Consider the following 21,833-nt stretch of genomic DNA (forward strand, 5'->3'; position numbering starts at 1 on the left):
AGGATTTTGAGCTCACCTTTCTCAAAATTTTGAGCTAACGTTGTTAAAAACTGCTACCGAGTACCTAGTTACTTTTGCTAGGTATACCGGTGAAAAATAGTAACTGAATACACAAAACATAAACGCCTAGTTAATTTAGTACTTTTTAAGCATCCAGCTAACTTGGAGGGAAATTGCTTCAGGTTTATCTGCAATTACAGCAAAAAACATAACACAATTTAGTTACTTTTCCATTGAACGATGCAAAACAAAACCCGGGTGTGCGGTAGTAGACAGTAGGGTTAAAAGTACCGACTGTATAAAGCTCTACGGCTTTACGTCGCTAGGATGACAAAGGTTATCCACGTGGAGTACTATACATTTTCAAAATTTGAATTAAAGAAATTGCAACAGGTATTGTGAACCACGTTTACATGCAGTAACATAAATGTGTTGGCATAAAAGGGTCTTTTAATTGCAGAACTGACCTACTGTAAATTATGTTTTCAATGTAGCTTCTTCAAATTATCGAAGATAAAAACTTGTTCTGATGTCGTGGCGAACAGGCAAGAATTCCGGGAACAATCGTTTTGGAACACCTTAGTAAAACTTAACAAAATGTGCTGCTCAATCAAAACGGTTATATCAGTAGACAGTTTTATTGAAACTTCTTAATACAGAAAAAACCCGTTCAACCTCTACACATAGCATCCATGAATTCCAGGCCATCGGTTTTAGAGCAATCCGAATAAATTGCTCATTGTGCGCGGTTTGGCAATACGCTTGCTTTCATCGACACGTTTTATAAGATCATATTTTGCCAGAAAGTCTGCATATTCCATAACGTGATCGTACAGTTCATCTAAAAGCATGAAATAAATATGTCAAAGGTAAATAAGTAGCCCTTAATTAATAATACTCCCGTACCTCTAAGCACCTTCCGGGGCTTAGCATTTCCACCATAATCGGCCGGAAGCAGTCGCTGGGGAATGTCGTTAAACATGAGGTCGATGTTGGTATGAAGATGGAAGATTTCCAGTAGCTCCTTCTTCATAAAAGGTCGGATCATGGCCATAATGCGATCGATGAACGGCACCAAGTTGACCAGGTAAAGCCCCTTCAGTCGCACGGGTAGACACTCCTGGACGTAGTACAGCAGATCCTTGAGAGTGAAAATGCCCAGCTTTGGCAGATGGCTCAAATGAATACCGTTCATGTCAATGATGAGGATTGATCCATTGATGCATCCTTCCTCCCAGAGGGTCACATCAATGAACATTCCCGCTCTAGAAAGAAGGTATCGTTGATTTCGAGCGTTAAGTAAATATGAGGCCACCTTGGGAGAGGGCTGGATACTTACAACGTCAAGATGGAGCTCAGGGAGAACTTACTGGCGTCCGGGTCAACAATTTTTGCCATCATAACTCGGTAGCCTTCAGTTGTCAAGTCCGGCAGCATGATGAAGTCACTTGAAAAGATGCCTCGAAACGTTAACAAACGATAATCTAGCCGAAAGACTAAAAAAGACTTACAGCACCCCCATAGCAGTTTGTATAGCAGGTTTTTCCAAGTCCCGATTACCAAACAGATTCTTGCAGCTCGTGCGGAAGGTGTAGTAGTTCTCGATGGTGCTTTGAGCCGCTTCCATGTCGTAGTAATTTGAGTGCAGAAACAGCATCAACTCCGGCTCGGTGATCGGAGGCAGATGGGGTTGGGTGTTGGCCCAATCGCCCAATCTCTGAACATCCGACGCTCGCAGTTGACCATCGTATTTCCGGTATTGCTCCTCGACACTGGCAAACTGGACGGATTTCATGCTCACAGGAGTTGCTGCAATCGCGGGTGATCTTCGGAACGGAACTAAACTACTTGTTTTAAAGCGTGTGCCCAGAACTGGACGGGTACGACTTAAATGACAGAGGAACATTGGGGGGCAATGACGGCATCATGTTTTATAAAAACTCAAAGTGTGGAACAAGATAATTCATTGCATTAAACCTTTGAGTGCCGCGATGACTTAAAATGTAACTCTCATATTCTCCGATTGTTTGATGCTTGAAATTTTAAAACAATTGGATTGGGAAGTACTCTTTAAACTATGTTGTGTTATTTTAATTTTTTAATTATTTTTAACAATCGTCAGTGCCACTGTGAGGGATGAAAACTGGATGGCTACACACAGGTATAACATTTAAACCAGTGTTTTTATCTTTTGGCAATTATTCTAATCCTCGCGGCACAATTAACGTGACCTGTGCGATCGTTAAACGGTGCGTCACTGTTGGTTGAGTGAGGCCACGGCCATTCGGCTTTATGCTTAGAGGACAAACCGATATGCCTGGCACACGACAATAATCTGTGTTTTATTTTACCTCAAGCCAACCTTGCGATCCATTAAAGCGATGGATGGAAGCGGGAAAAAAGAGGAAGAACAGTGTTCCAACATGACAAGCTTTTTCAAACATGGAAAAGGACAGTGCCTTTGGGAGTGTTCATATACGAATTGCCAGACGAAAAACTATCCGCGGAAACAAAAAAGGCAATGTGGCTTTTATTTTTCGGATATAAGTACGACAAGTATAATACATACGCACACTCTGTTTAAAAAGCGTTTAATGCTACTGACATATCCAACAGCATAAATGACCTCGTTTGCGCAGTTTGGTTCGTTAATTCTGCGTGACTTATGCACTTAGTATGTTTTGCATACATAACGATACGAAAAAGTATAACTAAAATAATATAGCTACAGTACAGTAGATAATCAAGTATCCAGCGTTACGATAGATGTATCTGTAAACATAATCCGATTGTCAATATCATTAGTATAAGCGCGGCGCGTTACGCATCTATAGGGAAACATACGAACAAACAAAAATTCACTCTCTTTGCCTGCCTGGTTTAGATTATTTTTTGTAAATGCTTTCTTTTTCCTTTGTTTTAACTATTGTTCTACCTTCACCGTAATACCGTTAGCATCTCCGTTTGCGGCGACGGGCAAACGCGAAAAAAGGCAAACATTTCATGATTGGTGATTTATGTACATGATGAAAGTTTTTTTTTTTTTAAAGTAGTGATGGCGGAAGACGATTGTTGGAAGATTACGAGAGAAATAAAGCGAAAAGAAAAAAAAACTTAAGGCACAAAACTTATAAGGACAAAACTATACATAATAATTGAACAACTACATGTAGATTTTAAAGATAACATAGTACGCCTTAATTGAAAACTGATTAATTGTCCTACGGGCGTATCTGTTCGTTTGTGGCATTTGTTTTTTAGCGATAGGCAGTGTAATAAATAAGATCGCAACGTTTTAGTAAGCTCTACTTAGCATTGGTTACGTACAAACTAAACACATTTTTATCTCATACTCTTGACCAGCCCAAGTCAAGTCATTCAAACTCGCTTTGTTTTCAACGCAAACCGTAAGTTGGTGCCAATGAATACGTCCCTTTTTGCCGTTTGTCGACATATCTTTAATACTCTGCTCCATTTCATTGATTAAGTCGTATTTTCATGTTATACAGATGTAAACTCAGAAATAAATATGAATTTTGTTTTCGTTAGAAATCTACTCGCGGACTGCAGGTGAATTGGTTCACCAATTTGATGCAATCAATTGAAATTTGTCCGTTGATCTATGAAGTTCCTTTATCAAAGATAGCAAATATCATCGAACGGTAAATATCAAACGCGTCCTGAATGTGAAATGAGCATCTATATCCTCAAATCACCATGGGGAACGCATAACAAATTTGCGTTGCCATGGTAATTTGAATTTACACATGCTGTTTCAGGGTTCAGAAGGCGTATAACAGTTAGCGTTGAGTGAAAGTTGCTAATGGTTAATATCGCCCCAGATTCGCGCTGCGATTGCGGTGATGATTCCTTTCTATTATAAGAAGGCAAGTTTCGTTAAACATAATATGGCAGTTTCCATGCGGGGGAAGGGAATTAGAATAATTACGTTACAAGCTACGGGTACAATCAGGCGCATGTGACGCAGTTACGCTAATGAGTGCAAATAGATTCGTTTAGTGGATTCGAGTTACTTTCAGTTTGTGCAGAGCTGCCCGTTGGCGTAAATGCTTCGTTCATAAAAAGTTTATCATCGCTGGTAAAGGGATTCGCGGTGATACTAAGCCCGATTCATTGACAGATTTGTTTGTTGATCGAGTAGAATGGAATAATTTACCCACTGCTAAATTGTTCCATTTCACTCGGAGGATGCGCACTATCCTGTCCCGCGGTGCTTTTCGAGGTCGGTGGAGTCCTGCCTCGATGAGATTCTTCTAAGGGGTGAGTTAAACATGAGATTGTAATACTAATTGCGCACCACTGTGCTTCACATAAACCTTTTTTTTTTTTAAATAATTGAATATTTTTTCGCCCATTTTTTATCGCCAATTTGAGTTTCAATGTACATTCTTGGTCGGCATGTTTTTTTTCGTTCTTTCTCCTGCGAATTTTTTTTTACATTAAAATTACTATTGAGTATTTTCGGGTTTCATAACAAGTTTTCGGTTGCAAGCCTAGGCCCTAACTGCTCGTTTCGTTCGTGTTTGTTTTGAGTTTTTTCTTGGGTTTTTCTATCCTTTTTTTTAGATTTTTTTCTTTGTTTCCCACGCACACACACACACACATGCCCACGCAGCACACATACACAAAACTGTCCGAGTCATCGCCAAAGGGAATGAACGGAGGCGACTTGTTTGGTTGTTTGGAAGCATCGAGAGAACAATTTTGTACTTTTGGCCGTTACTTTTCGATTCGGTCGGTCGCAAAGTTAGAACAAATTCTGCCTATATAATCGCAGTCGCCTATATAAATGCCAATTTAATAATCGTGACGCGTGGAAGGAGTAAAATCTTCCTGGCAGTGATACGTTAGGTAGCGTTGTTCGAACTGATCCTAGACGGTAACTTAGCGGTACCAAATGAGCGGATAGGGATGGCGGGTAGGGATAAGTGGGTTACGAATTACGACACGGTGAGAATATGAACCGTACGCATGATAGACGGAAGCCGAGTAATACCGCTTAACAATTTGAAATCACCTAACATAACTCAACATGTTTTTTTTCTTCGTTTTTTTTGGGATTATAAAACTACATACTAATCAAAGCTCCCGGGCGTTTCGTGCAGCTAGAGGTGTTGGTCCTTAAAACAGAACATAAATTCGCTGACCAATTGCCATTGTCCGCAGTTCTAGCGCCCGTCCATTCACAATTCATTTGGCACGAAGGTCGAAGAGTGTACATCCGAGCGAGGGTAAGCAGGCTTCTTGTAGGTCGGCCCAACTCGGAAGGTCATCAGTATGGCAAAAGAACCGGTTGCAAGGACGAGTATGCAAGTGTTACTACATCTGGTGCAGGTTTCCCGTTCGACCGCACAGCAAGAAAGGGTTACCAATTTCAGCAATCTTTTGGCACGTCTGGGTTGGTTTAACTAATCAACCTAGCTTAATTTAATGCTCTGCAGGTGCAAAGACATGAAAACTAATAGAACAAACACGCAGAAACACACACACACACACAGACACACCCCCACTCACACGCACGTAAAATAGGTAAAAAAACAAAACGAAATTGGACATACTACTTATCGGACGGTACTATAGGGAGTTTTCGGGTAGTAGAGGAAACCGAGCGGATCCATTGCTACTGGTTGGATAATGAAGGCGCTTGAGTGGCTTAAGTAATAGTTACAGGCAACGTGTGGCAGGAATCTCGATTGTAACTGTACCACCAAAGTCACGACGGCAAGCCGGAGGCTCGCGCTCAACAGTTCTGTTCAACCGTGCGCTAGGCCGTGTGATCGAAATGGTTTGTCCAGCTCCAGGTAGAGATGGGTGTCTGGCGATACGAAGCAGTGTCCGCAGTAGCCACCGCAGCGTGCTCGTACCTTTTTGTACGGTGGCTCGAGCTGCAAGTCGAAAACAGAAAAGAGAATTTTCATTTTCCATTACCCTCTCAGTGAACAAGACAAATATTGAAGTATGCGAAAATGTGATCTTACCCGAACGAGAAACTTAACGACTGCGTTAACGCCGGACGTCTTCCAGGCCGTGTGCGGCCTTATCCGGAACGGTGTCCCCATCAGATTGATCGCAAAGTCACCCTGCGGGCAGAGGCCGGTATTGCTGTAGCAGTCGCCGGCCGACCCGAACGGTTGCTTCTTTCCCGAGCTGTTCGTGAACAGGAAGTCGTTCGTGATCACCTGCATAGTGCGCAGGTTGATCCGTACCTTTCGGTAGTGCGTTGCTCCGTAGCTAATCGATTCGTCCTCCCAGTCGTTCCGTACGCTCGAACACTTGTTTGCATCGGCCGCCCGGCGGTTCATGTAGATGGCATAGTTTTCCCTCGGTCCTAACGGCAGACGCGAAAGAACGGGGGTGAATTAAAAGCCAACGTTTGTGACGCTGGGAAATGGGAGGAGGAGTTTCCTACCTTGGGGTAGCGTTAAATACTCGGCCGGTGCTATCGTGGCCATACCGTGGCAGTAGATCTTCACGCCCGTTCCGTTCACGTGCATCGTGTACTCCCCGTCCGTGCGGTGCCTGTGCTGCGCCTGTCGACAGTTCCGGTAGATGGTCTGCTGCCTGCTGCTGTGCGCGTTTCTGCAGTGCGGTGGTGGATCGCACCTGCTGAACTTCTTCGGCCGCAGATGCTCCGGGCAGCGGTTCGATTCCACCTTCAGCAGCTCATCGAAGCACTTGACCGTGCGATTCTGTTTACCCTTGCAGTTGCACTACAACAGCACGGGGTGAGGATGAATGCAAGATAGGTATAAAGGAGGTGTAAGTGAGTGCGTGCGCGTGGGGATAAATGCTGGCAAATGGAAAGCGGTCCGTATCAGGAGTTGAAACGGGAGCCTGCTGCTGCCGACGGGGCGCCATCGGGAGAAGCACGGGGAATTTGAGTATCTCGTTGGGTTCAGGATGCGCTCTGCATACTTCTTGTGAGGGTCGAGAAAAGTCTTCATGGCAATACAACTATATTGGCGATTGAAAATTAAGTTTAAAGTGCAAATGGATGGCAGATACGTATTTGAAACAATTTTCTGTATCTTTGGTTTAATGTTGTATGGAATGCAATTGCTGTATTTTCACGTGTATAACACTTTGAAAAGAGAGGATGGTTTTGTACACGAGAATTAGTAAGGTTTTTGTAATAAATATAATGTGGAATCAAAACCTTGGTGTAATTGCAGACAATTTTATATATTCTAAATATACTGAAACTCTTATTGAATCACGATGAAAGTGCGCATGAAGCTATCAATTTTAGTATAAATTTAATTTGAATTGATTGAATTGAATTTTGAAAAAATATCGATTGTACTAAGTAGCAAATTGTGCTATGTAGCGACAAAAAAACTGTTTACAAAAACTGAAACAGCTTAATTTTTTCAAACTGGGCCTAAAATACAGGGGCTGATTTATACACGAAAAAAAAACAGTACACTTTATATTTGATTATAACCTACATTTCTCATACAAAATGTGAATCATTTAGAGGTTTTTCTTTAAACAGTGACAACAAAAGCACAGCAATTGATGCTGCTCATCTGGGAAAGACTTTTGTTAGTAATTTAGCGTAAGCATTTGAGCCAGCTCGGTGTAATGATTTTGTGAAAAGGGCTTTTTATTCACGAATGGTCGAAAATGGTGATCTGCATGTAAAGCGTAGTGTTTTTGGATTGTTGTAATTTTGTTCTGTAGCGTGTCATCGACGAAGTAAAACTTAACAAAAATTGTGTCGAGTTTAAAAATCATAGAGTTCATGCGTAACATAACTCGACGTACACTAACGAGACAAAACAAAAACAAAACTGACCGAAAACGATGCTTTAAACAAAGGTTTACGAAAGAAAATAAGAAAAATAATCTCATCTTCCACGCTGGAAATTAACGGTGGGATACACTCGGGAAAACTTCAGCAGAAATCGAACACAAAACATAGGAATAGTAATCAAAGATGGGAAGGGTATACTTAGAAAGTGAGCCAGTCCAATATACTCGACACATACTCTGTTCAACTTGACCGTTCTCCAGCGGCAGTGCGTGTACGCTTCGCAGACTTTCGTATTCGGTGGCTTCAGCGTCGCGTTGCAGGCTTTCGGCGAGATCTTACAGCCGTCCGTGCAGGTCACGTTCCGCACTGTCCTTCCGGTGCCGCAGCCCACCGAACACTGCGTGCCGTATGGGAGATTTTTCAAGGGGGGGTTGTTTTTCAAGGAAGGTGAGGTTTTGGGCGTATGAATTCGCAAACGATTTGCGTGCGAGGGGATGGATTTCAGGTCGAGGATCAAGTATGGAAGGTTTGGTAGCACGCATTTGGTAGCATGAACGAATGGGATGATGCACAAGGCAGTGTCAATTCAGAGCAATCGGGGCGGAGTGACGCATTGGGGATTGGGTTTGGCGGTGTGCACGGTGTTTGGTGGTGGGTTTCGTTTGTTGTTTGGTGTACGAGAGGTTGTGGTATGCGATAGTGGGTAATAACAGATAGGAAGACAAAACGATATGAACGTTAGAAAGATACAGGAACACTGCACTGTAAAATGACAAGTTAAGCGCACATGTAACATAAAACGAGTACACAAGAAGCACGATCTTCTCTCGTTCGAGAGGGAGGATTCAATTTGGCTAACTTTTTTTTGCCTCGGACGTCTTCAGGGTGAAGGTAAACGTTTTATGTTACAACAGAAGAGAGGCAAACTAGATTTTCACTCAGGAACAGAATGGTATAGAGTGCCAGATAGAGGCCTCCAAAGGCGTGCTTCGTAAAGGAAATCAACTGAGTGTACAGTGCGTAGGAAAGAGGTATACTAATCCTATCGTTTATATACAGTTACGCTGCCCACCTTGGACCAGGGCGAAACGTCCCAGCGGAAATGTTGCGTCTTGAAACAGTGTTCCCGCTTCTTCTTCTCCTTGGCGGGCGATGGTTTCTTAAGCTTTGCGCAGTACTTGTCGTCGACCTTGCGGCCAGTTTTCAGCGGGCGCGGATTGTCACGCGACTTCGGATACAGCCGCTTGCAGATCAGCCGCGGCGTGTGACGTCCGCTTGCGTCGCACGGTCCGGTACACTTCCGGGGCGGGATGACAAGTAGTAGCAGTAGCGGGTAGTAGTGGTAGTGGGTAGCGGTAATAGTAGATTGGAAGACAACGGAGAGGACATCCGGCACGTTGGCAGCAGAACACGGACCGTAAGCGTTGGCGTTGGATGGTGGTGGCGGTGATGGTGGTGGTGGTTGTGAACACATATTTATGTCGTTTGTGGAGTTTGTATGTATAACATTGTTGTGATAGAGATGATGGTATGTTTTTTGTATTAAAAACAATTGTATTACAGTTTAATGCGATATGGTGTATGGAACAGAGAAAAAGAAAAGAAAAATAAACACATTTTATGATGATATACGACAGAATAATAGTACAAAAATGAAGAGAGAAAGAAAAATAGAGAGTAAAAGAAAGAGAAAGAGAGAGAGATAGAGATAGATAGAGATAGAAAGATTGTCATCGTTATAACACAACAAAAAAATTGTTGATACCACGCTTATAAGAAAAAAATTTCCAATCGTCTTCTCATTCATCGGTGCAAAGTGAACAAGATGACAAATTTAAATTTCGAATAATTAATCAAAATTGCAAACAAACCGAAAAATAAGTAAAAAAAAAATGTAAAAAAAACCATAAGAAAATTATAAACTGTTGTAAGTGAAATCAAAACGAAAAACAAACTATAATCGAGTGAAAAAAAAACAACAATAGGAAAACAAAACGAAAGGAAATGCAGAAAGGAGGGTAAAAAAACAACTCGGGATGATATTTACGTCGTATCTCCATTTAAATTTACAACACGACTCCACGGCGGGCGGTTTCATTTTCGGCGAGCATTGGTCACTTTCTTTGCCGCGATGATCCTGACAGAGGACCTGACGGGAGTGTATGCATTCGTCATTGCACTAAAAGAGAAAACACAGTCAATTGGTATGCGTTCTGAGGGTACGGGATGTTTCATACGAGGGGCTACTAGGGCTTGAACGGGTGGCGATGGGTGGCGTTCAACGTGGAGTGTTGTGGTAAGGTATAATTTCAAAGGGGTGTGTTCCAAAACCGAACCTGGTATGTTGTAACCCCTCACTGTTACAAAACTAAATCAAATCGGGTGATCCTTCAACAATTTTGTTTTTGCAAGAACTACGGAAACTGTTATACGTGTGGAAAATTGTCTGCAGGGCTTTGGTTGTGGATATGAACGGTAATTTAATCGTTGCCTATTTTCAAAAGTATTGCCGAACACAATCAATGTGGAATATGGTAGTGGTGGTACCCCAGGCGTGGAATCCGGACAAAGGGAAGAAAGTCGTGAAGTATGTTCATTTGCATCTTGTGAGCTTATGGATGGCACCCTGCGGGGGGTTGTGGATAGATGCACGTGGATGGCGTGTGTGTATGTGTTGCTGTATGCTGTGTGATCGGTATGGTTTATGAGCAATCGGAGTTGCTGAAGCCTGAAATTGTTTCTTGAGTGATTTTGTACAGGATGTTTGAGCGTATACTTTGAGCTACCTCTAGCATTTGGAAGCGGGATGGATTTTGTAGAAACAATGTACGAAGAATCGTTTTGCTCGTTTTGTTTAACAGTCGATATATAAAGAGAAAGAAAAAGCTCAAGGTTACAGCAAACTATAGTAGTAATGCAACATTGCACGAGGAAAAAAACAAGCCGGAACAAGATAAGCTTATGTTTCCGCAGCACTGCTAGTGCACGCTCTGCGCAGATAGCGAGCAAAGTTGAGAAACAGACACTGCTGGCTTTTGCAACCAAAGCAAGATAGTTCGCACGTTCGCATCCTGTGTGTATGTGGGTTTTGTGTACTGTAAGGTGTCGATGTTGGTTGCTTCGTTTTGCCGCCATTTGGCTCGAGTACGAATCCTGCCTGCGCTCCTTACCTTCCCCTCCGAAACTCCATCGACGAACGCATCGATAGACAGGAAGAGACGCAAGGTGTGGATGGCTGATGAGGGAGGCGGGTGCGGTTTGATGAACCGGAAAGGATCAACGCAAAAGAGGCGCGAATAGCGAACACTTACCTGACTCCACTGGCCAAAGGTCCAGGACGGACAGCGTACGTTGGCACAGGCGTGCTGGCCGTTCGGCTTCGGGGTCTTGTGCGCGCAGTAGCGATCGTCTAGCGTCTGGCCGGTATCGGACTGGCAGCGTACGATGCGCTTCCTGAAGCCACCGTTGCACTCGGCACTGCAGTTACTCCACGGGCCGGTATGCCAGCGATAGCCCGGTCCCGGGTTGGAGTCCGCGTGCCACGCGCCGGATTGTGGTGCCTGATGGCCGTAGTCGACGCTGCCCTGGTTAAACTTCAAGTCGTTCAGAGAGGATGAGGATTGGGTGTTAGGCATTGGCTATAAGAACGGGTTTGACGTCGGCGTAGGGGGGAAAGACAGATAGATAGGGGAAGGGAAATTTTGAGTTCAATTTGGTGAAAACTTAAATTTTTGTTTAAATTTTTGTTTAAATTTTTGTTTTTCATCTGGTTCGGAGGTTCAGCAATGTTTTGAACGTTTGTCCGAAAACTGAATCCTACTTAGACAACGACATGTATACGTGTCGCAAAAGCCATTTTTCGTACAGCTGCGTTACGGAAGCAACGAACGAATTGGAGTTCACATTTTTCAACTTCTTCCATCGAGAAGAATGATTTTAAATACTACGTAACATAAAGAAGCTCGGACAGTACACAAACACAAAACAAATATTGATAAATTATGAAGCTGAGAAGCAGACACAAATTTAGTACAATAACATAAAAAACACATTAGAGACGATCGAGATGAACCATCCTTGTTTCCAAACAGATATTGGCCGAAACCTCGAATTGTGCCGAAAGGAGAGAGCGTTTTGCAGAGACTGCATGGAGAGCGGGGGGGCTGGGAGGTAGTTGAGGACAGTATTTACAGAGGACGAAGGAGGAAGAAAGCAACACAAACAACGTAACACAAACCTTTTGCTCGCACGGAGGCCTGGTACAGTTGGTGATCATCGCCACCGGCCGAGTGCCACAGAGTGCTGCATTGACGACCACGTCCCTAAGCTTACATTGTAGCACGTACGTCTGTTGGCCTTCGCCACAGGTTACCGAACACTAGACAGGACATGGTAGTGCACCGGAACGCCGCAAAATAACACACAAACACACACACAAGAGATGGGGTGAAATGTAAGGGAGGAAGTACACCATGAGTGATACATACAGCAGCTGATCAGTCAGTAGCGCTTAACACTAAGAAGGTTGGCTTACACGGGACAGGCATATCTTACAGAGGAGTTTTGCGATAGTAACATAGGGTTAGTCGATTGGCTAGGGTTTGCATGTTGAATTGATCCTTGTCTAACCTAATCTTATTATTATTTCACTAGCGTAGGTTATAAAATAAAGTTTAGCATTGATGAGACGAAGATGATACGATGGATGATCACACGACGTAAGGATAATCGGTTCTTTTTCATCCGAATAAAGATCCATAGAGCTTTATATGGCCTTTTTGCATAGGGAGGCTACTGAATGGAAAGAAAGATTATTTTCCCTTAAAAAGAATCACAAACCACATTGATTTATATAGTTTTGTACAACCGAAATAATTCGGACAGGAAAAGAATTAAATGCACATAACACTCCCGATTATCTCGGGGCTCGGTAATAGCAGATTGGTGATTTCCGCGGGTGACAAAATTATAAAGAAGTTCATAGAAAACATTATGTTATAACGATCATAACACTAATGCTTCTTTTTCATAAACAAGAGTGACTGTGCCACTAGGAAAACATACGGGCTTAGAGGAATAGAGTACTGAGGTTTGTGATCCACAGAGTCCTCTAGTAGATACTACAATAGTCGGCACTTTTTTGTTCATTGTCTTATGGGAAGTATTTCTATAGTCAGGAAATTGAATTAATCATTTTTTCCGTGTATGATGTTCTTCGTATCCAAGTTATTAAACGAGTGTATGATACTTTCAAAAGAAAACTGGAACGAGTAAAACGGACCGACCGCCTATAACCCGCAGAGCAGATAATCGAGAGTATGCTGTGCTTCTAAAAAAAACGGACTAATATTCCGTGTTGCAAACGGTTTGTACGATCCCTGGTCAGTCGGTTATCTGTTGTTACAAAAGATCGGATTTCTGTACACGGAGAGGGTATGAGTAATGGTAAGATAAGCTAAAGGGCGCAAAAAACTATCTACAAAACGGGTAGCTACCGGTGTGAATTCTCCTTTCTCCCACTTCGGGCAATCGACGGGAACGCAAGACTGAACGTCTTCCTTGGGCTCCTTGGCCTCGCAGTAACTGTCGTCAATCTGAACCCCGTTCGGTTCGGATAGACACTTAGCCGATCGGCTCTGGTTCGAGTGGTCACAGGAGCACTGATTGATTGCGTATTGAACAGGCGGTGCCAGCGAGCGTGGCCGAACGGTACACAACAGATGAGCACGTGTAAGGGACAGGCACATAGACACACATTCATGGAGTGGTGAACAGTGAAACATGTAAAGACGTAGACACGCAGACGGAAGGACATCCATATATACCCGGCGTCAGACAAGGTACATCCCCAAGCGTTGTTTGTTGTAGACAGGTGTATCCGGAACCGGCGTGTTGATGTGCGCCCCGACGAAGGCGGTGCAGTGGTGGACAACACACACAGACGCACACAAACAGAGATAGAGAGAGAGACACATATAAAGAGAAAAGGGGCACGAGAAAGAAAGAGAGAAACCCAATCAGTTACGTCGTGTACCGGGGCTGGATAATCACCGGAAAGAGGTGGCGCTTGCTCGTTACCCTCGTCCATTGTGAGTACGACCAGACCGCACCCTTGCACGGTCCTTGGCACGGTTCCCGACTGTTCAGTGGCTTCGGCATGCCCGAACATAGCTCCGCGTTCACAGTTTCGGGCCGTTGGCTGCCCGTATACGCCTGCATACACCGGTAGTTGAATTGCTTGATCCCTTCGCCGCACGGGTTCGAGCATTCCGTTTGATTGGCTTCCCAGCTGCGGCAAGAAGCAGAAAAAAGTCGATAAGTCCTCAACCTCCCTCCGGTGATAGTGGAAATTGAAAACTGGGCTCTCCTTACTAGTATTTACACTCCGTGTTGCACGGTTCGTAGAGGTCCTGCGGCTTCACCGTTTCATTGCAGTTCCCTGGCGCGACCTCTTTTCCGGTGGCGGTGTTATAGCAGACTGCGGTACGTCGTTTCTTGCCAGAACACTGCTGATCGCACGGCATCCAGGAGGACATCTTCCACTGGTAGGACGGTTCGAGCGGCCGTTTTATCCGTTCGGCTGGACTGTATTGTCCCTGCGGCGGTTGATGGATCGAGTTGTGCCCATAATGGTGATGGTGATGTTGGGTGTGATGATGCGGCGAAGAATGACCACCGCCGCTGGGAAGCGCGTTCGCCGACGGGTGTATCGGTATCAGGTAGTTGTAGTTGACCTGCCCGCTGGTACTTCGGTAGTGGTCCGATTTGTAGTTCACCTTCACGGTGAGCTTTTCCCGCAGGGGCCGTCCAAAGGTGGACGTTATGCGCTCCTGGTTACCTATCGTCGAGTACTCCAGCCGAACGCCGGCAAACAACCGATGCTTGCTAGTGTGCGGTGTGTGATATTTGGGATCGTTGAAAATGACCTCACCGCCACTCGTCAGACCTGCAAGTACGGGGGGATTAAAATCGTAACAACAAGCAAGCTACAGCCACAGTGCTAGCTAATACTCACTCAAATAGATCGCGTCCTTCATGTAGCCATCGTGTATTATGTTAAGGTTGGTTGCCCCCTCGGGAATGTGGAACTCTTTCTTCCGGCCCGCATCATCGTCCTTGTCGTATGGCGGCTTGTAGTGCTTTGCTTTGCCCAGCAGAAGCAACCCGCTTACCTGGCGGCAGGTTGTATTGTCCCCGTTGCAGACACCGCACTGGTCGAGCTTGGCGTCCGAGTCCAGCACGTAGTCGCAACCCGCCTTCCGGCACTGTCCGTTGATGCACATGTCGAAGCTGTCCTCGGGAAACGTGCACGGTGTGCCGTCGATCACCTTTTCGCTCAGCATGAAGTACAAGTTCTTGTCCTGCACCCGGCAGTACAGCTTGCACTGTTCCTCGGCCACTGCACCGTACTTCGGGATCCAGCGGACGTTCGGGTCGAGCTCCGGTACGTCAAAGTTCTGCCCGTCGTGCCGATGGCACTGTTCCTCGCGGAAGTTGTACCTAGAGTCCGGACACGGCTGGGTGTTGCAGGGCCGATAGTCGAAGCGCTGTCCGACACAAAACTTGCCACCGTTACGCGGCCTCGGTGAGTCACATTCGCGCGTACGATTCTGGACACCGCCGCCGCAGGTTCGCGAGCAGGGACCGTACCTAGGGGTAGCGAAGGACCAAACCAAAGCAAGCAAGTGTGTTAGCAACCGACTGGACAGCTACCTTCCTGCGAGCTACTTACAAACCCCATGCGCCCCAGCCACCGTTCTGGGGCTGCAGGACCGTTCGGTCGATCGGGACGCACTGTCCCTTCTGGCACCAGTGGCCCTCGTCGCACTGCGTACCGTCCGCCCAGGGCATGTGTTGCGTCTTGCAGCCGGATACCTCGTCCTCAAAGCTGCACCAGAGCAGCTTGCACACCGGCATGTAGGAGCAAATCTTCGACTTATTGCCGAACACCAGCTCGCACTGTTCGTTGTTGGTGAACTTTTCGCCGGCCAGCATCGAGTCCATCTCGTTCGGATCGATCAGATTCTCGGTCGGATGATTCCGCAGGCAGTTGTCGGGATTGTTTCTGGAACGGTAGAGCGAGACGTGACAGTGAGCAAGAGTTGGTGCAAAGCAAAAGAACATCTCGATCGGTTTCGACAATGGGTTTTATGCTAATTTTGACCTTTGACAATCGATCAGTGGCCCAATATTGGTTCGATTGGTTCTAGCTGATTTCCCACCAGCCCAACCTCTTTGGATTTTGCTAAATATTTGTACGGATCTTAGTTCATGGGGCAAAAAGAACCAAAAAAAAAAAAACACCCCACCCGACATTATACCGTTGCAAAGTCAATGCCATCAGAGGTTGGGTGGTGTTTTTTTAAAAAGCTCCCCGAACCGACGGCAATAAATAGGATCGTAAGCGATGCATTCCGATTTACATGCAGGCGGCAGAGCGCGATCACGGGCGCAAGATCACTATCGAAAAGTATCGACATTCTGGTCCGGGTCCCGGGCATGCTTAATTTTATGACTCAAATTCCCTCCCTGACACTCAACCAGCTTCTTCTCTCTCACATCGAACGAGGTATTCTTATTTACGGCCATAAAAAAAACAACGGCACATCCTTTCCGCGGGCCAGTGGGCGCGAAAGGAAGAGCGCGCGGGAATATTTATGACATTATGCACGCGGATTGTGCAACCGATAAGCCTGCTGAACTGCAGGGACACCGACAGCCCAGACAGACGACACACCGGACTCGACCGTGCCCTAGGTCGGGAATTGTTTATGCGGGCCGCGAAGAAGGAAATCGTAAATTTGTGATTGACCGTTCACCGGCAGCGCGAGGTGAAAGATCCCAACCCCCCGGGCACTGGGCCACCCCGGACCTCGGTTAGGATACGACGTCTGCAATTGACAACACGTCTTTCGAGCAAAAAAAAACCTGTTCGGCAAGGACCAGCGACCCGTTCCGGTGCACCGATCGGGCGACGATGCTGCCGATGACAAGATGCGTGGATGAAATTATCGCGAATGGGTGAATGGAATGCTTTCTCCAGCAGCAGTCCACTGCCGGTGGTGTCACAACAGGTGATTAGTTTGATGGCGACGGAAGCTAAACGATGGAAAATCATACAGGTAACGCTTGGAGGGAGCAATGACAAATGAACTTCTGCCAGCGTTCATGGACAACCAAATTGAAACGATTAGCCACTAGTGAAAGGAAGGTTGGAGATAAATGAATTGAGCAAACGAGAATTTGTTTTAATTAATCATTTCTTATCTAGGCGAAGACAACAAAAACGATTGATTAAAAGCCTTATTTCATGAAGTTATTTAAAATTATTACCATTAATTAAGACAAAATAAAAAGTAGGTCGTTACCTGAACTTGTTCATCTACACAATTTTCAAGCTTTATTGAATGTTTGTTTTCAAATTTATAGTTTGATTTTATTTAGTACTGATGCTTGAAATTGAAGTGATTGTTCTACAGTTTTTGCTAACTTATTCCTCTTTACTTAGCATTGCCTTTCCGTTTGGCTCTTCCGTTTATTGAAGACCTATCTTCATAATTTAAAGTGCATTTTCGACTCACGCACGGCAAAAACTTAGCTAACTAAAGACCTTTGTTTAGGTGAAGCAGTATGCTGAACATAAGTCTTCGAATAAAATTTGAAAGTTTTATGTTAAATTTGGAAGTTAACAGTTGGAAAACAACGCGAGTCTGGAATTTCTTACGAAAAATTCCATTGTAAAAACAGTGTTTGTAATATAATCTGTAAAATGCTGTAATTTGGCAGCTTACGTAACGAGACCGCAAAAGACACGGCGCAATTGCCGATAAAAAGAATAATACGTGCACTCGATCGTGTACAAGCAACAATTTGTTGCAATTTGTCCTGCCATTCATTTCGGGAAGCCACCAAGCGGCTCCAAGCAGCTCTCATTCCGATCGTTTCCTCGCAGTGCCCGAAAGCGGTACGCTAATGAATTGGCATGACCAGTTTCGTGGGTTGTAAGTGGTGCAACATTACGCTACCGTATGCATGAAAGAAACACTACGTCCCCCGAATGAAAGCCTGATGAAGCCATTCGATCAACAAACACACGGTGTGTTGCTGTGAATCATTTTATGGACCATGTACCGCTGTAAGCTTTCGCAATTTTAACCCATCGAATTATGAAGTCGTGTTTGAGACCGTTGGAAGTTGGAATGGAAAGCAGGATAGGGGGTCCATCAGCGTGATATGATACGTACCTCCCAGCCCGCTTTGTCTCCGGACACAAGTGGTGCATATTTTCTTTGTTAGACCTTTCGTAGAATCTTCGTGACCTTACAAAGTGTCTTAGGGATCTGCATACAAGCCATGCGTTCACTTTACGTGCCTGTTGCATGTCAGATGCAGTTGCAATCGTGATCGCTTTTAAGCAAAAAGAGACAAATACCAAGAACAAAGCGCTTGACAACTGGCGGTCTTGCGGAAAAAAGGAGCACGCATGCACGCAGAAAGCCGACCGACGACAAGAAAGGGCTTGCTGAGGCGTTGTAATGGGGTTTAAAGTTGTTAAAATAACTGTTCGCCAAACTCCGCAGCGAGAAGGTACGACCGATTTCGGTGCGGTGGAGGAGCGGTGTCCGGTGTGGAATGCTGGTTAAAATATTTCACGGCCCATCTACGGGACCGTACGACCGAACAAGGCGTTCGCTAATTGGGTGAAAGATGCACAAACAAAAAAGAAATAGGTGTGGACCACTTTCGCGGTCGTGCTCTTTGATTGCAGCATTTTTGGCAGGATTTAATCTGCCTGTCCGAACCCTCCCCGGGCCCGCGGTCCGGTACGGAGCGTCACCGTGACGTGACGCAGCCGAAATGTTTTGCCTTCTTAGGGCACTTAATCCCGCCGACCTGCCAGCTCAGTGAACCGAGCCGCGGTAAGCGGATTGACGGTATCGCTTCACCCCATAACAAACAAGGGATGGGAGGTTTTTATCTGTCATCACGATGTAATACCTTTTTTATCTAAGCGCACTTCCCTTGTTCTGCAATTTTTGTCTGTGAGTATGTCCATGTGTGATCATGGACTATGCAACCAGGTCGGGCACGATCATGAGCCATCCTTATTACAAATTCTTACCCTGCAATGCATCCGGGTTACAGGTTCAGCTTCGATGCTTACCCCTTCTTATTGTTCTAAGCGTAAGCCAGGATGAGCTTTTAGTTTCTGCATTCTTCAATCCGTTTAAGACCATACTTATTTTGGGAACCAACCATGTTGGGTTTTCTTTGTTGAAAGATAACACGCAGACCGGTTCAGAAGCGGCTACCGACGTTTTAAGTTATTTTTCCATTGCTCTACAGCCAACGAGTTAATTTTGTTACGTTTTGACAGTGTTTCGTGAACCGTGACTAACCGGAAAGACACCGAAAAAAGCAGAAGTGAGAAGTGAGAAAGTAAGAGAAGAAAGGCAGGGAAATGAAAATCTCTTACGCTTGACCCATACGTTTGAAGTGCATATTAAAGTGTTAAAAATATTTGCGGATTTTATGTTGTTTACCTACGTAAATCATTCCCTCCCGTCGGCGGCGGCGGCGATGAAGATCTCGCCGCGCGTTAAGATCAACATCCTTTTATGTTCGGCTACCATGTTTTGTTCGCTTCCCTGCACCGCCGTGCGCAAGAATTTCGGCACGCATTGCGCAAAGAAAGGTGATTTATCTCATCTGGCGGTGGCCCCTCATCTTTGGCCATTTTTCGTAGGGTCGTATAAGGGTTTGTGTCTTTTTGCATTTTCGCTCCTTGATTGCGCACAGGACTCGTGTACTTCCCTGCGGGGCAAGTGCGCCAATTCTGTTTTCTTCTCACGGTTACTGAAATCCTGGTCAGCATAAAAAACGACTTCCATCAATTTCGATTGTCGGCAGCCGGTGCCGGCGGGGATTTGCGTTACATTCCCCATTCCGGCGATACGGTTTCGGAGACGGCGTTTCCGAAAAAGGGAACCAGCGCGAAAAACCTGAGATTGTTTTGATCGTCACTGATCAATTATTTGATTGCCGGTGAAATATGAGTCGGTGCATGCGTCGTGTCAAGTAAGGCCTCATGGTGCTGCAAGTTTTGCCTTCCTCCTCGAATCCTTTTTGTTTTTTTTACTGGGCTCATGGGTGCATTCCACAGTAAATTTGTTTAACTCCACGATTTTATCCATGATCATGAAAGTTGTAGAAAACAGGAGATGATTTTATCTTCCCATCCTTCTTCATGCTGGAAAAATATTGGATTAATCCTGTTGAAGAGTAGGACACGATTCACTTTCTTCAAATTAAAAATAAAATGTTTAAATAAATCGGAGCATTGGGCATTAACCGTGCACATTGTTTTTTGAAACCATTAAAGTCTTGATTCTAAAAAAGTTCTACCGTCGAAAAAAACAAATAATATTCCGCTCTTTACATCTCACATGACCAATTGTGGTTGAAAAGTTGACATTTTAATGGCTCATTGTCCAAACCAATCGTGCACGACTTTAAAGAGGCAGAAGCACATTGTATACATCCTTGTAATTGATCAATTGACAAGGATCGAATGCAATTTCATGTATTTTTAATAAGCCTCCATAACATAAATCATCATTCTCCGCGCCGTTTTAATGGGATCTTTTTCCCTTTCTTCGTGTCCATAGGTTAGCCTATCACCGATCGAAACGAGACTGTCCTTACGCGATCCGATCGGCGCTGCAAGTGCTCCGGCAATGCAGAAAGGAACCTGCGAGCGCAAACGCCCCGCAGCGAAGAAAGCATAAATCAGTTTGCCTTGCCAAATGTCAAAATACTGCAGGAGACCACCACGTTGCATAATCGACGGGCAGGGAGAAGACAGCACCGGTCGCTTCGACGGGTAGAATTTAACATCGATCCTCTTCGACGCGTTCTTGCCCCGTGTCGGACTTTCACCCAGAGAGAATCGGACAGGAGCGTGCGGCAAGGCTACTCAACGGTGGTCGCCATGGCCGCCCAAGAAGCAACAGGCGCCCATTATGTTACGTGGACCGGTGAAGCATAATAGGTGAAAGCATTGGACCATAAGTCAAACATTATGGAGCGAATGAAAATGGGAAGGAACGGAATTGACATCGTCCATCAAACGCAAGCATATACGGGGGACGGGCGGGAACGGAAGTCTCCTCCAATCACAACATTCGTACGACAACAGTCGATCGCTTTCGATGACCCCAATGCGATTCGATTGTTCTTTCGTTTGCTGCACTTTGGGTGGCCAGTTTGCGGCGAGGGGATATGCCCGATGCAACCACACCGAACCATGGCTGAGGCTTTAGTGTTTTTTGCTTTATGTCGCCCTGGGAATGGCTCGTTTGCATACAGAGTGGCCGTTCAATTTCCATACGAATGCGTGTTTGCGTTATCTTGGAAAATGCATATTTGATTGATAAAAACCACCATCGGATGGTTGTGATGTGTTTTGTGTCATAATTTGTACGGCGATTCGCTGCATAACAAGTTGGAATCGATGGACCATCTTGAAAAACGGAAACTCATGATTGAGGATCGCATTGTGAGCTTCAACATGAATTTTACATAAAAGGTTGTAAAAATAAAATAGTATAAACAATAAACAAAAACCACATGCCAAATGGCGACGAATCAGAAAGGATACAAATGGTTTAACAACACAAAAAAAACAAATAATTGTTTCGTAATAGGTAGGATGTGATATTAAGATCAGGTTGAATTATAAAAGCATAAAACGCAGATTTGATCAGCTAAGTATTTGATAGCCTTGTGTGCCCATGCCGCAACGGGATTTTTCTCCCACTAAACACATTTCGAAGCGGCTGTTCGAAAAAGTTGTTCGTGCAAAACGAAAAAATCGGGAAAGTTAATTTGCACACCATAAAATCATGACGCATCAAGCCGATATGATTAACAGTTTGACATATGAGAAAGCGGTAGATGGAAGAGAGAAACCATAAAACAGTACATAAAGTAAACATCGTTAAAAGGTTATCCGGATATTTGGTTGATCCAATAGAAATGTATCCAAAACGGCAAA

General features: G+C 44.8%; 2 protein-coding genes across 2 annotated transcripts in view; both read right to left on the reverse strand.

Annotated features, from left to right (window-relative positions):
* Window positions 1-701: 701 nt before the first annotated feature.
* LOC131259069 (alpha-tocopherol transfer protein-like) lies at window positions 702-1,795 on the reverse strand. The gene is made up of 4 exons (XM_058260489.1): window positions 1,512-1,795; window positions 1,340-1,447; window positions 907-1,265; window positions 702-841 (listed from the first exon to the last, which is right to left on the reverse strand). The coding sequence occupies exons 1-4, from the start codon at window positions 1,793-1,795 to the stop codon at window positions 714-716; spliced, it is 879 nt and encodes a 292-aa protein (XP_058116472.1). The 3' UTR covers window positions 702-713.
* A 3,979-nt stretch (window positions 1,796-5,774) lies between these two features.
* The window catches only part of LOC131272336 (A disintegrin and metalloproteinase with thrombospondin motifs 9), an 85,940-nt gene continuing 69,881 nt past the window's right edge, over window positions 5,775-21,833 (reverse strand). The window contains 13 exon segments of the mRNA XM_058274045.1: window positions 5,775-5,906; window positions 6,000-6,349; window positions 6,431-6,731; window positions 8,013-8,174; window positions 8,850-9,074; window positions 9,825-9,956; window positions 11,089-11,415; window positions 12,015-12,155; window positions 13,273-13,437; window positions 13,856-14,066; window positions 14,150-14,723; window positions 14,793-15,427; window positions 15,510-15,842. Of these exon segments, the coding sequence (XP_058130028.1) occupies window positions 5,775-5,906; window positions 6,000-6,349; window positions 6,431-6,731; window positions 8,013-8,174; window positions 8,850-9,074; window positions 9,825-9,956; window positions 11,089-11,415; window positions 12,015-12,155; window positions 13,273-13,437; window positions 13,856-14,066; window positions 14,150-14,723; window positions 14,793-15,427; window positions 15,510-15,842 (3,688 nt within the window).

The sequence above is a fragment of the Anopheles coustani genome, chromosome 3 (assembly GCF_943734705.1).
Source record: "Anopheles coustani chromosome 3, idAnoCousDA_361_x.2, whole genome shotgun sequence".
In the NCBI taxonomy this organism is placed as follows: Eukaryota; Metazoa; Arthropoda; class Insecta; order Diptera; family Culicidae; genus Anopheles; species Anopheles coustani.